At 43.0% G+C, this 14959-nt stretch overlaps 1 protein-coding gene across 10 annotated transcripts in view; it reads right to left on the bottom strand.

Annotated features, from left to right (window-relative positions):
* Positions 1–14959, bottom strand: part of DIP2C (disco interacting protein 2 homolog C) — a 415907-nt gene that overhangs the window by 143803 nt on the left and 257145 nt on the right. For all 10 annotated transcript variants that reach the window (XM_053260637.1, XM_053260645.1, XM_053260642.1 and 7 more), the window contains exon 2: positions 4085–4156. In XM_053260637.1, coding sequence (XP_053116612.1) covers positions 4085–4156 — 72 coding nt within the window. The remainder of the gene's footprint in view (positions 1–4084; positions 4157–14959) is intronic.

Below are 14959 nucleotides of genomic sequence, written 5' to 3'. Positions count from 1 at the left end.
TGCTGTGTGCCACAGCTAGTTAAAAGGCAGGGAGGTGCCTTCCCATCCTACCCCATCAATTCACGGAACAGGTGAAGCTGCCAAAGGGGAGGTGAAACTTTAAAGAGGGATTGTTTTAAAAAGAGAGAGAGAGAAGGGAAGGCCAGCATGCCTATTCTAGCTCAGCCAGGTAGCCCTCCCCGGTAGCAAGAATATTAAATGTGGTCTGGATTTTGCAATTTCATAGCACAAGCATATATCTCTAGTTCTCTATACAAAAAAATTAATACACAGAATGTACATCATAGTTCCCCATAGCTTTTTTTAAAAAAATTAAACCATTTAGTTCTAGTTATCCCTATCTGCTTGCATATTTTAAAGCCAGCCTCAATGTGTACGACCCGTTTATGGAGAACTGGGAGTAATACTATTCAGATATATAGGTTTGGGAATTGACGGAACACCAACGAGATGCCTCTGCACAACTCCACTGTTTGGAATGAGGGAGTGATGGCAAGTCAAAAACCTTCAGAAACAGGCTACTACACACTGAGGTTATTCCCACGATCAGTGGAAAGCAGGCTAAAGGAGCCTAGCCCGCTTTCTACTGATCATGGGAATCACTGGGCTCGCGGGCAAGCCCGGTGGTTCCAAGGTGGCTAGCCCATCTAATTCCCTCTCCCCTTAAATGAGGTTAACAGAGAGAGTGCTCCGTTAACCTCGGGTTCTTAGCTCACGGCGACACACGAGTAGACCCTCGACTGGGAGCCTTGGTGGTGGTCTCTCCAGAATGCCCCGTGCACTTGTGTGGGGCATCTTGGAACTTCCAGGGGCTGCATGGCCCCCGATCCCTGCAGCCCCCACCAGCTCCGTGACGGAGCTGGTAATTGTGTGTGCAGCTGATCCGGCCACCCAGGGCTGCAGGCATGATCATCTGCAGTCGGTAAGGCGCTCCACACGAATCGTGTGAAGCGCCTCACTGTCATTAATTGGTACTCCTCTTCAAAGCCAATCTGGTGACATGCTTAAAATGTCAGGCAAGGACTTGGGAGACGGAGGCCCAAATCCTCATTCAGTCATCAAGCTTACTGGGTGGCCTTGGGCCAATCATTCTTTCTCAGCCTAAACTACCTCAGAGGTTTGGGGGGAGGGCAAAATTGAAGGGGACCATGTATGCCAATAAAATGGGGGGACACACACACCATGTATGCCACCCTGAGTTCTTTGGAAGAAAGGTGGGATAAAAATGTAATAAATCATGTTTCCCCCCAAACTCTGGGAGCCCATTGTCCCTAGGGACCATCGATTCTGGGGCCACCTTATAGACTGTGCTGCTGAACAGCACTACTAAGAAAATATGGTGTGTGTGTGTGTCTGTGCGTGCGCACATGCTAATCAATACAACATGAATCATGTTAAAATTTGAAACTAGTGAGTTTGGATTTTGTAAAAGAGGGTCTGAAATGAGATCTCTATACTGCTCGTTTTGGATATCTAGTGAAATCTATTTGCTAGTCTGAGGCTGTAACAGCACTTTTGACTTTGTGAGTCAAGGGTCTTTTATTAAAAAACAAACAATGTGACATTTGAGAAGCTAACACAAATTATTTCCTGTATTGGATGTTTCTGAAAATTACGGATACAACTGCTGTAAAATATGTGGTTCAATTATCAGAAGTGTGTTTAGCTGTGACCACATCCAATTGCTATTAACTACTACTACTACTACTAATAATAATAATAATAATAATGTTATTATTAATGTGAAGGGAAGTACATCCTGGCCCATAGCCTGGCCCTAAACAAATAAATCCCATTAATTTGAGAAAAAAATAATTCTTATATTATTTATCTTATATAAAAACAAAGTAATAGACATGGTGAGTTGGACTAGGAGTCCATATAGCTTACTACTCAGTCTCTGATCTGGCTATCCAAATGCCCCAGAAACCTTATAAGCAGACCAAAATCGTGATAGTCACCCTCTGCAATTCATCCCCAGCATCTGATACTTTGGACCATGGAGCCTCTGAAAGGGAACTTAATTCCACCTAACTCTACTACTTAGGTTCCTGACCTAAACCTCTATTTATTGATCACAAGGGGGAAAGAGCTGCTTTTCTATATTGCATACATCTCACAAAAAGATGGAGCCAGCCTGGCCAACTGAGGAAGAAGTTTTACACATTATTCTTTAAAAGCAGCTGAGGCCTACAGGGAAAACAGAAGGTATCTTGATGCCAGGTAGACTGAAGTCATTGTTTTCATCCTTAAAGATTAGACCATGGCCAACAGTCTTGTAACACTAAGGTAGTTCAATGAAAGCCAACTTGGTCTTAATTGACTTCACTGATACAAGATAGGGTGAAGTCCTAGAATTTTACCTTAAGTAGAGATAAAATGGTGGTATAGACCTGTAAGATACCGCAGTCTGGTTGTTTCTAGGACATGAAAGCAACTCTACTGGGGAGAGTCAGAATCTATCCAAGCTGATGCCCACCATTGTAAAATTGGTGTGGGTTGGCACAAATGAAATCTCAAGCAGAGGAGAAGTACCTAGATCAGGAGTTGTCAAACTTGGGTCTGTAGATGTTGTTGGACTATAGCTCCCACCATGCCCAGCAACAATGGCCTTCACTGGGGATAATGGTAGTCTACCAACACCTGCAGACCCAAATTTGAGAACCCCTGGTCCATACAATAGACACATTTTCAATTTATTATGAGCCCCTAAAACTCCTCTTCAGGAGATGAAATCACACAGGGACTAAATTTCCCCATGCAACAAATGGGCAAATTCCAGTCAAACTGAAGCACTCTTAAATCTCACTGATACGAGCTTGTGCTTAAATCCCTGCCATTAAAATGAATGGGATGTAATGATATTTGACTTTGGATGGGTCATGCTATTTGTACCTACTGTGCTTCTCATTTTGCTCATTTCCAATTATAGTTTGTAACAAATACTATGAATACAGGAAGGGAGGACACCAACAAAGGAGTTCGGTCCCTAGGCAATAAGTCAATCATGTTGGCTCTTAGCAAGAAAATGTTAGGTGCCGGCCATTGCATCTCAGGAGGAGCAGAAGCTCAGTGGAAGAGCACCTGCTTTGAAGGCAGAAGGTCCCAGATTCAATCACTGGCATCTGCAAGTTGGGCTGTGAAATAACCCTGCCTGAAACCCTGGAGAGCCACTGCCAATCGGAGTAAATTATACTACTAGACGGACCAATGGTCCGATTTGTACAAGGCAGCTTCATATATTCAATTAAACATCAGGGAATTGTTTCATCAATTTGTCTAAGGCCCCATACAGCAGAATAAGGTGGTAGAATGCATTTTACCACTTTGCCTGCAAGTGGAGGACGACATTTCTTGAAAGCTTCCCTAAAGGAAAACCTCCTACACGTACGAAATGAGGACAACAGGGAATAGGCTGGGCTAAAATCATTCTCTCTGCAGCTCTAGGTACCTGCAGAGAGTTGTTGCCTTAAAGTAGGGAAGCATTCAAAACTGGTATCCCTCCACTTGCAGTCTAAAGTGCTAGCATATCAGGATTCCATTGTTCCATCCTGCTGCATGAACAGATCGGGGCTGGTTCACTTCGGAATCCATTTCTGCAGCTGGAAACCATTTCTGGAGTCCTACACGTCAGGGCTTCACTAAGTGATGGAAAACATTTTTGCTGGTTTTAAATGTTGGATAAAATGTGGCTAATTTTATCAGGTGTCCTTTAGTTCTGATGTGATCTGTATGTCCCTAATCATTTCCTCCATTAGCTCTTTACAATTAAATTAAGAATTTAATCCTATTCCAGTTTCCATGCAATCCATAGCAGCACGTGTGTCTGTGTCTGTGTGCATGTGTGCACATATGTGTGTTTGTGTGTACATACATACATCTACCATATAGTTATACAAGCAGACACACATTTGTTTACAAAATCTTGGGGTGTGTATGGGGAGGAGGCAATTTACATACACTGCACGACAGCAAGCAGTTCCTTTCTGCCCAAGATAATTTCCCCCAAGATACACATTTATATCCTAGCCTAATGATCAATACACACGACAGTTTCATGCGTTGCTTGTATGTCTCTACATACCTGGAGGTTGTGGCAAGTAGGCCCCAATTAATTTTGATCTCTTCTTCTCATAGCCCTTCTGTGTGATGTCACCTGCCAAGGAAAGCAAAGAGAAATCAATAAAGCTTGAATTAAGACACAATCTGGCTGCTCAAGTGAGGTCGCATACACTTTGCCATTGCTGCAATGTCTGTTTGTCTTGACAATGGTAATGAATGGACAATTGAAAGTACATTACGTTCATTTTGCCTAGAAAATTTAATTTGCACTAGAGCTGTTTCTGGCAACTATACACCCTGCACAGTTTCGACCGACACTGGAGAGTCCAAGAATCAGAGGGTTGTATTGTCATTCTGATATTCTCTCACACAAAACTGCATCAGCCTCCATTAAGTTAATCAACGGTGGATTATATAGAAGGCTTGGGCCAGTAATGGCTGGCAAAAGACATTACCAATTAGTATTTTCTCCACTATTAATGGGATTCCTTAATCAAGCATGAAGGGCGCACAAAAGATTTGAAACTGTTGGTGTACCATTTAAACAACAACAAACATTTGGCTACGCTTTTCAGCGCTACTTCAAGACAAAAATACATTGAGCATCAAACACATTGTGCTTCCCACGATCAAACTATAAAAAGACACTATTCCTGTCCCTTGGGGATAGCGCAGTTGAGATACATTTTCTGATGGGCAATAAGAACCTCACAAACTTCCGCCCAGTTGCATTTCCCATGTGCTGATTTTTATCTAATTCTGAGGTACTGAGTTCGTTTGTTTCTTATACCATCCGTGTATGACAGTTCACAACAGAGCTGAGAACAGATCCCTTCCCAAAGGGGCTCAGTTTATAGATACAAGAGAGGAAAGGAGGGGAAGTAGAGGCAGGCAAGGGTGGATCCAGAAGGCAGAGGGGAGGGGGCAATTGCCCTCTTGGAAATGTAGTTATCCCCAACCTGCCCCCCTTTCTTTCTCAGAACTCTAATGCATGGGACACAGCTCACCCACCCAGAAATGCATTTTGTCCCTCCTATGCCCCCCCACCAATTTTAGCCTACTTTCTAGTAGGCTTATGAAATCACACAGCATTCTGTTTGTGTGTCTTGGTGTGTCAGTGTGTCCCACCCCGCCACCCCATCCACTTTGCAACACCTGGACCAATATGAACCAAATCGGGTACAATATGAACCAAGTCAAGTACATATGGACACCTCAACAGCGTAGTTTGTGATAATGTCATCCAACCCAATCCAAGATGGCGGCTGCGTAAACTTTTGAGGTGCAAGTGGGCTAACTTGTGCACTGCCTAACCAATTTGAACCAAATTTGCTATAGCTGTAGGGGCACATGGGGAAACCTCAAAAGCATAGTTTGTGATTATGTCATCTATCCCAAACACAAGTTGGCAGACGCGTGAATGTTTGAGTCGCAAGTGGGCTAACTTGTGGACTATCTAACTGATTTGTACCACGTTAGGTACAGTTGTAGTGAGTGGCACACAGGGACACCTCAATGGCATAGCCTGTGCTGATGTCATCCTGATTCAAGATGGTGGACACGTAAACTTTTGAGGCGCAAGTGGGCTAACTTATGAACTGCTTAACTGATTTGAACCAAATTTACTACAGCTGTAGGGACACATAGGGACACCTCAATGCCATAGTTTGTGTTGATGTCAAATTGGTTCAAATCAGTTAAGCACCCCAATCCAAGATGGTGCATGTATGAATTTTTTAGGTGCAAATGCACTAACCTGAGGACTGTCTAACTGATTTGGACCAAATTTGGTACAGTTGTAGTGAGTGACACACAGGGATACCTCAATGGTGTCGTTTGTAATGATGTCAACCACCCCGATGCAAGATGGCGGATGCATGAACATTTGAGGTACAAGACCTCAATTTGACCTCAATCTGGACCAAATTTAGTCCAATTGTAGAGACAGAGAAAGGAAAGTAAGCTGATTAGTTCTTACTAGAACAACTTGTTTTTTCTGGTGCTGCCACTGGATGCAGGGTAAACAAGGGAAGAAGCATGCATTATTATCTCATGTATAAATATCGAGCACGTGTGTACACATACACAGGCACGCGTACACACACAAATTGCTGAAACCTTAATTTGTTGCTATCATAAATTGGTTAAAATATTTGCATATAGATTGCTGATATGGGTTTAAATTTTATTGTAATATTCTGTGAAAGTATCACGAGAATGGCACCACTACTGTTCCAATCCATGTTCAACATTATGGATCCAATCAAGTATCTCTGAGATTAGTTGCTACAGGGTGGAGCCAGAAATGCAGCTGTGCTGACCAGCTGATGATAGATCCAGAGGTTTCATATTGTTTGGCAATCACAAGGACCATGTGGCGTACCCCACTTTGACTGAAGAGGGCTCAGAGACTTGAACACACAAACTAGGCTAGAGATCTCTGCCTCAGGTCATAGAATTCTTTACTCAAGCTCGCAAGCTGGGGATTCTGGGAGTTGCAGTCAACCACATCTAGGAATCCCTGTTAGAGGGAACACTACTTGTGGCACTTCAGACACAGGTCCAAATAGTCTGCAGAATCCATATCGGAGATACGACTGAAGAACATAAATGGAGCAGAGTAAAGGTCCATCCAGCTCAATACTGCGTTTCCTACAATGAGCAGCCAGATACTTCTAAGAAGCTCAGAAGCAGGGCAGGAAGGCAGAAGCTCTTCCCTACTGCTGCCCCTCAGCAACAGTGTCAAGATGAAGCCATGGGCAGCAGGTGTTAGACGACACAAGGCAGAAGTTGGGACCGAGAGAGCCAAACAACCAGTCAGGGCTCAAAACCGGCAGCCCAAGGTCAGGCCAAGCCAGGAGCCAAAGATCAGGAACACTCCATAGGTCAAGCCCAGCAGACAGAGCAAGAAAGAACACACACACCAGAGCAAGGACATCTTTAAACTGAGGCAAGATCTGCTTCAGAGAGGAATACTCTTGTATCAAGCCTGCACAACATAAGGCCCGGGGGCTGGATCTGGGGACCTTTTTGATGGCGCCAGGGGTGGGCCCAAAGTTTTGGGATACCTGAGGTGAGGTGTGAAATGCTGCCTTGCTCCATAGCCCTGGTGGGGGTCAGCCTCCTTCCAAAATTAAGCTTTGAGCGGCATGAGCGGCAGGGAGGAGGAACGGTTGCTAGCAGCCTCCTCTACTTTCCTCATGCTGTGGTTAACTTATAATTGCTTTCATTAATATTTGTAATGAGTAATTATTAATTGCTTTCATTTATATTCAATAATTTTAATGTAATCATTAATGTCCTGAACATTTACCACGGCCCCCACACACCAAGTCATGGTTGGTTCTGGCCCACTGGGGTATCTGAGTTGGGCACCCATCTTATATTCTTCCTGTCTGCAGTGAAGCCCATAATGAGCCTCAATGAATGGTGTCAGCATAGAGCTGAAAAAGATGCTGCTGTACAGCAAGTCACCACAAGGGGCAGTGCTCAGCAGAGTTCAACCCCAGAGAACTCAGGCAAACTCTGGCATTCAGTGGCATAGTGCCACTAAACATAAAGGTTTCATCGAGGCAGCATGAGTAATAGCTGTTGATAAACCTGTTCTCCATCAGTGTATCTAGTCCCACTGTAGAGGCACACATTAATTATGTGATGTGTGAAGAAGCATTTTAGATCAGCAACGAAATCTATTTTGCTGAAAGTGTGCTGAAGATGGAAGCCATCAGTAACTGGAACAGAGACATTCCGTCAAAAACTGTGATGTCATCCTTGTCAGTCCCAAAACCTTCCAAAACAAAATGGTGGATAGCTTTGTATGTGGGAAGAGAACAGTGCTTTATAGTTCAAGTTGCAGCAACAGGTAGCACAATTTGAATAGCCTCTCAATTTCATGTAAATGTATTTTATTTATATTTTAATGCACCTTTGGGATTGGGTTAGAATATGAAACAGTACATAAACTTCAGCATGAACACATGCAAAGTTCAACCTAGATGCATAATTTCACCTAGAAATGCAACAAAACAGGCTGCGTTGCAAGCTCCTAAAATGCAAAGTCAAGATCTGGAATTAACCCCTCCTACGGGGTGAGAAAGCAGTTTGGTTTCTCCTCCCAGTTTAAATACTTTACTCTGTGACACAGACCTCCCCCCAACCACCCACCCACACACCCATATTCAATTCAGTGAGTTCTTAATTTAGTTTTCAACAAGAAAATGCAGGCAGCAGGTGCTTAGCTGTTCATTAATCCTCGGCACATATGGCACATATGATTTGGTGCTGCAAAATATGTGCCCTGCACTCCCCTCCTCCCCTTGTATTTCTGCGGCACAGCTCACTGCTTCGGCTGTGATTGCATGCTCCAGAGATGCAGCAGAACTACCCACCCTCAGAGGAGGCTGCCTGTGTATCTCTGTATGCCCCACAGCTGTAGATTCCTCTCCTGTCCAAAGCAGAGGGAGTGTTCAGAATTGTGGCATGCACAAACACAGGGAATGAGTTTCACTAAGGGTAGGTCATTCTTACTTGCACAGCTGCAGTGTGAAAAATACATGGAATATGCCCCCAGTTTTAATTGGGAGGGGTGGAGTGTGCTCCAGCTCTCAGAAAGTTTAGCAATACCACCCTAGATCTGGCTCCAGGTTGAACCCTGACAGTTCCGTTTAACAGCTGCACATACAAGACAGATGCTGGAATTTTCCATTAGCCATGCTTCCAATAATGTGACGTTTGGTTTCAGTGAAGGTTCAGATAGCTGCAGACAGTGAAACAATAATACCAGTACAACCGCTCTCAAAACCCGACCCTCAAACCACAGAGGTAGGTTATGGGTGAACATCTCCTTCCTTCCTTCCTTCCCCTAAACCTATTCCATCCTCAGAATATCCAAGTTGCTCTACAGCTTGTTCACTGCCGATGACTCAAATTAACTGTCAGCATCTTGGCAAGAGGGATTCGGATGAAACAAAGCCCCTCGTAACTGAAGGCTGTGACTCACTGATTTCTCCCACGGATGATGCAGGCCGTCTCTCTGTCTGCCCTTCCAAAAATACACAAGGAGACAAGGGATTGCAGCTTGGAGGAAGCAAGCAAGTTGCAGAAGTGTAAGGGGAGAAAATGCACTCAAAGGAAACTGGATGTGTTTCACAACAGAATGTATGCTGAGGCCAGGAGCCAAGGAACCAGGCAATTGTGTTCCACACACCTAAGGGGCTTTGGACTAGTAGAGCATTTCCTCCTCACACCCCACCCCACAAGCCACTTGGCAAACTACTTTTGAGACGTGGAGGATTTTCAACAGCAGATTTTTTTGGGAGGGTGTGTGTGTCTGCTGTTCAAATAAAATCCATGGGGCCTATGAAAAGCCATGGGTGTGCCTAAATCATCTCTCTGAATCCCAGCCCTAATGTCAGAAGGACCACAGCTCCCTTCCAATATCATCTAATATCATTTTAGTTTAGCAAAGCTAATCCCTTCTGTGTTTAGAAGAAAAATGCTGACCTGAACAGTTAAGATAAATTAATAGGATTTGTGCAGCACCCATCACAGAAAATCCCATAGATCATAAGTTCTCTCAAAGTCCTTGAAGATCTGTTGTTGCTCCAAACTTTTCTAAGTTTCTTTTTATCCATATTTATCCAGTTTGAATTTTGTTCTCCAAAGGCACAAACCTTTCTTTGTTACAGGCTAGTCAGAAAATGGCTGCATTTCAGTATTAAGTGAATGGAATTATTGCATGTTAAAGATTTTGAAATGGGTGATCTACTTGGATTTTCCCCAGCTGACTAAAAGGGGGAAAATCTTTTGCTGTCCTTTGGTCACTTTACCTGCTAAATAAAAACCAAACATTCCAACATATATTAAAATGCTTTTATCTGTTAAGCCTGATTAGTGTATCCTTAGTAGTACATATGTCATCCTTTTGTACAAAACAAATTTACAGTGTATGTCTGATGTCACAAACCGGCCATATAATAATAATTTATTTTAATTCACAAAACAAATAAATAGTTTCTACAGACAGAAGAGGTTTTGCTAGTTGATTTAGCTTATGCATATTTTTTTCTCCAGCTTACTACATCTTGAACCCCTCCCTTTCCCAAATAGTTCATTTTTCTACTTACCCGTGCTACCCAATCACTTCGGCATATTTTGCACATCCGGAGTAGAATCACCTCTTAGAAATATTTCTCAACTGAGACCAAAGACTGTAAAATGAAGGGGATATCTATATGATTCTTGGGTCAATTTTTCTAATATTTTGACAGCCAGGTGGCAAGGAAGAACTGCCACAGTCCTGGCGGAAAGCCATGACTACAAATGCAAGGCTTAAAATATAAATATTCTATGTGGGGAGCACTGTGTGGTCCCTCGGCTTTCTGAGAGCTTCCCCAAGAAAGGAACATTTGTATAGCCCTGTTTTTATGGCCCTGGATTACTGCAATGTAAACAGAGACTAGTTCAACAGGGAAGCTTTCCATTCTCAACATTTATTTCATTATTTGAAGCTTTAATGAACACTTTATGTAATGAAAGCAAATCATTTCCATTTTTGGAATTTTATGGCCATTAGGATTGCTTCTAATGTTGTTTTCTTTCCTTCATTGCTTTATAAGGCTGGTGGGTTATCTCTGAAGTATAGATCTTTTTAATAGCTGCTGGAAAGGCAGCCCTCATCTCTCCACTAGCCACTTAAAAGGTCCAGATTAACACTGGTGGCCATCAGAAATAGCAGTTGGCTACTGATGAAATCATTTTTAAAAGGCTAATTCTGGGGAGGAAAAACAGATATGTGAAAATACACATACATGGGTTAGCTAGTCCTAAATAAGCACCATGGAAATAAATGAGACATGTTAGGCATGATGAACCAAGTACCACTAATTTTAATGGAGTTCAGTTATGATCAACTTAGTTGGGATTCTACCCAATATCTTGAAATGTGTTCAGGTATGATTACATGCAGATGAGATATTAGCCTAGTACAAACCAGGGCACCTTTCAGATGCCTGACAACCTCTCTGTTGTTGTTTTTTAAATTGCAGCTAGGGGGAACAAATCAGGTGGTTTGTGAGCCTCTGGTGGACCACCATACAGTGGCTGGTGGGCTGCACATTTGGTTGAGTGCACTGCAAGTTGAACAGGCCTGAGCTAGTGCATCGTGGCAAGAGAGGCGGCAGCTTTGTATTCACACTCTTTGCAGGTTGAGATGATCATGGATATCCGGTATAGCAATATTTTCTTAAATGTATAAAAACACCCAAGTCAAGCCATCTTGTATATTAGAGTACCAGGCACGTTAGGAAATCCTAAAGCAGTAAATGAGAAGACTGCCTGAAGTGAACAGGGTTATTATATGAGCAATTATGGGGTGAGAAGAAGAAAGATGTGGGTGAGCATGTGGGATTTCATAATTGATGTGACAGAACTCCACAGTGGTCCATCAAGAAACACAAATCTGGCACGCTTCTAAAATGTGCCAGTATTCCAAATGGAGCCAGCCCAGCCCCAATTCTTCTCCAGCTCAGAACGCAATCCAAGCAGAAGAACTCTCCACTCCTACTTACCTACTTGCGGCAACAGCTCCTCCATCTCCCTTCCCCCTGGGCACTAGGAACAGTGCTACTGCAGCTTCCCAGGCACCAAGAATGCAGGGAAATGTAATTTTCCTAGCCCAATCATGCCTATGAAGTGGCCAAAGCAGTGTTGCAAACAACAGGGAGGATGGAAGGAAGAGGAGTGAAATTCAGACAGTCTCATGCTCCCAATTAGATCATTAAAGGTAAAGTGTGCCCGCCGTGAAGTCGGTATCAACTCCTGGCGACCACAGAGGCCTGTGGTTGTCTTTGGTGATTGAGAGCATGAGAAGGTACAAATTGAGCTCTGAATTAAATAAGCTGTCTTCCAGGGTTTGGGGGAAAGAGTTTGGTTTGCCAAACTCCTTTAAAATCAAGCCAGGTTAGGGGGTGGGTTTGACCCATCACTAGACCTCATGGTTTGTGGAACTACCTTTCTCTGGAGAATTGTCAAAATCCTATGTTGAATATTTTTGGAAGTGCTATGAGTTTTATTATTTCTTGTTTTATTTTAATGGCCTATTTGGATATGCATTGCAAGCCTAGTGCAGCGCCTTTGACACAGAATAGAAATCCAAGCACCCAGACAAAGAAACAAAAAGAAAAGCTTTAATTGATTAACTGGTGTGAATGATTGATTAAAGCCTTAATCTCAGATTAACATTTGGCCGCTGATTAATTGGTGAGGCTGACAACAAGCAAGTCCTCTGGAACTTGGGTCTCTTAAAGGCCCACTACCACAGAGGTCAAAGAAATGTGTCAGCTATCTAATCCCATTCCAAAACTGGTGAAATGGAGCTTCATTGCATTTTCTCAAATAGAAGACGACTCTGAATTTAAGACAATCTCCTTAAAAATAGAGGTTAAATTCAGGTTATATTCATATTTTCCTGAAAGGAACAAGACTCTGAATTTAAGGCAACTCCCCAATTTCTAACTTCAAAAAAACTGGGGGGAAACTAGTCGTGGATTCAGGTAAATATAGAAGATATGCCTTCAGGTTTATATGGAGAACTAGCAGCCAATGTGCCTTGCAGAGTGCAACTACAGTAGTTGTCCTTCTATATAAGGCTTGACCACTGTAAGATGTTCTATTGAGCGGCCCTTGAAAAGAATTCAGAAAATGAAACTGGTGCAAAACGCAATCGCAAGGTTGTTGGCTGGAACTGGAGGGCCAGAACATATCACAACAGTATTATTTTGATCTGTACTACTTGCCTGTATAAGCCACCTAATGGCACAGCGAGGAAGTGACTTAACTAGCAAGCTAGAGATTGCTGGTTCAGATACTGTGCAGGAGGGGGCAATGGTAAACCCCTCCTGTATTCGATCAAAGACAACCACAGGGCTCTGTGGTCACCAGGAGTCAACACTGACTCAACAACACGCTTTCACCTTACTTCCCTGTATGTTTCTGGATTCGGTTCAGGTGCTGTTTTTAACCTTTAATGAAGGGGTTCCCAATCTTGTTGGAAGGGTTCTTGTTGGAAGGGTTCCCAAGATTGGGTTCCCAATCTAGCTCTCCAGGGGTTTGGAGCTAGTGTAGAAAGATGGCATAGTTGCGCTAAAAAGCAGGGATTTGTGGGATTGCACTATAGCGCTCTTGTGTGAAAGTTCCCTTTAAAACAAATGAGGGTTGCCACAAGTTGTGCACTGTTGCACAAGCATGCCTGCAGTAGCAGAACAGCTGTCTGGAACACAAGCTCCAGATTTAGTGCACACAGGTAGCGCAACAGTGTCATGCCTGCACCACATCCTTCTGCAAGCACGTTGTTAGTCAGGATGTCAGCTCTGAGCCAGCTAGGGGCATGTGCATAGGGAAGTACTTGTAGCCTTTCACCTGGATGAGGATCATGTACACAAAATGGGACCAAGGCCATGTATCACACACTTAGATAATCACAGCGAATGTTGGTGTCAATATCCATTAACTGCAGGTGAGATGGGAAGGGGAACCACTCAAGTGATGGGAAAGGTTGTGAGGAAGGAGCATGCAGTCCTGTTTCTGCACTTTTAACTATGGCTAAGAGGGAGCCTGTCACCTTAAGTGGCACAGCGGGGAAATGCTTGACTAACAAGCAGAAGGTTGCCAGTTCGAATCCCCACTGGTACTATATCAGGCAGCAGGGATATAGGAAGATGCTGAAAGGCATCAGCTCATACTTCGCGGGAAATGGCAATGGTAAACCCCTCCTGCATTCTACCAAAGACAACCACAGGGCTCTGTGGGCGCCAGGAGTCAAAATCGACTTGACAGCACACTTTACCTTTAAAAGGGAGCCTGGATTGCAGCCACACTGGTTCTGAGTGATCCTATAGAACATTACAATTTTTCCACTAATAAAGAACAAAAAGAATGGGGTGGGGGCGAGGGAAGGGAATGCAGATCAGTGCACCATCATGGTTTCCCATTAACCTCCTGGATTCAAAATCAGAGCAGACGTAATTATTCTTGCTTAATAAAACTATTATTCTTGCTTAATAAAACTATGGAAACCTGAAGTGATAATTAAGGTTCTGCAAACAAAGCAACAAACCGTAATGTACTGAAATGATCCACAGCATGGATTAGCTGAACGCGAAAGCAATTTCCTCTTTAAGAGAAATAAATGGAAATCAAACACTGGCCTTGTAATTGTGTGCAAGCAATCATCTCAACACTGTGCTTAAAATACGGTTTCATTCCCTTCTTAAGCCCTGTGCAGTTTCGTGCCTGCAGATATCTGCATTTACAATGTGCAGACACAAAAATGACCGCCTAAGAAAATCTCTACCATTGGTATCTAGGGGAAGTTTCCTATTATGCAATCGGAATTAAGCTGTTTTCCTCTATAAATCACATTATAGCATTGAGAGGCTGTGTTTCCCCAGTCGGTGTGTTTTGTTCCCTAACCTACTTAGATCTATTATGTTCTTGTTTCAAATCCAAGACATTTGTTGAAATTCCTGTTTTCAGAAGGTTGCCAAGACAATAACAGGAAGACTCCTGCAATTTATTATTGATTTCTTTTTTCAGCTATCTTACCTTCATGCCACATTCAATATTAAAGAGCGTGTTTGTTTGGGATATTTCAATAACTTAATTTAGAATGATTGAAGGGGTGGTTTGTGAAATGCCATTTCCACCAACTTAACTCTAGGGAGATAATTAAAGGACCCAAGCGCAAGTTGCTTTGACATGGAAGATATGTGAAGAAAACCAGGAAGACGATTCAGAGATATCTGTGCTCAGCAAGGTACAGATGTATGGTGAGAACAGTTTCATTCTTCAACAGGGAAAGCAGAAGAATCCACTACTGAAAACAAAACACACCGCGCTA

The sequence above is a fragment of the Hemicordylus capensis genome, chromosome 6 (assembly GCF_027244095.1).
Source record: "Hemicordylus capensis ecotype Gifberg chromosome 6, rHemCap1.1.pri, whole genome shotgun sequence".
Classification (NCBI taxonomy): Eukaryota; Metazoa; Chordata; class Lepidosauria; order Squamata; family Cordylidae; genus Hemicordylus; species Hemicordylus capensis.
Note: the sequence above shows the minus strand (reverse complement) of the source record. Positions and strands in the feature narration are given on the sequence as shown.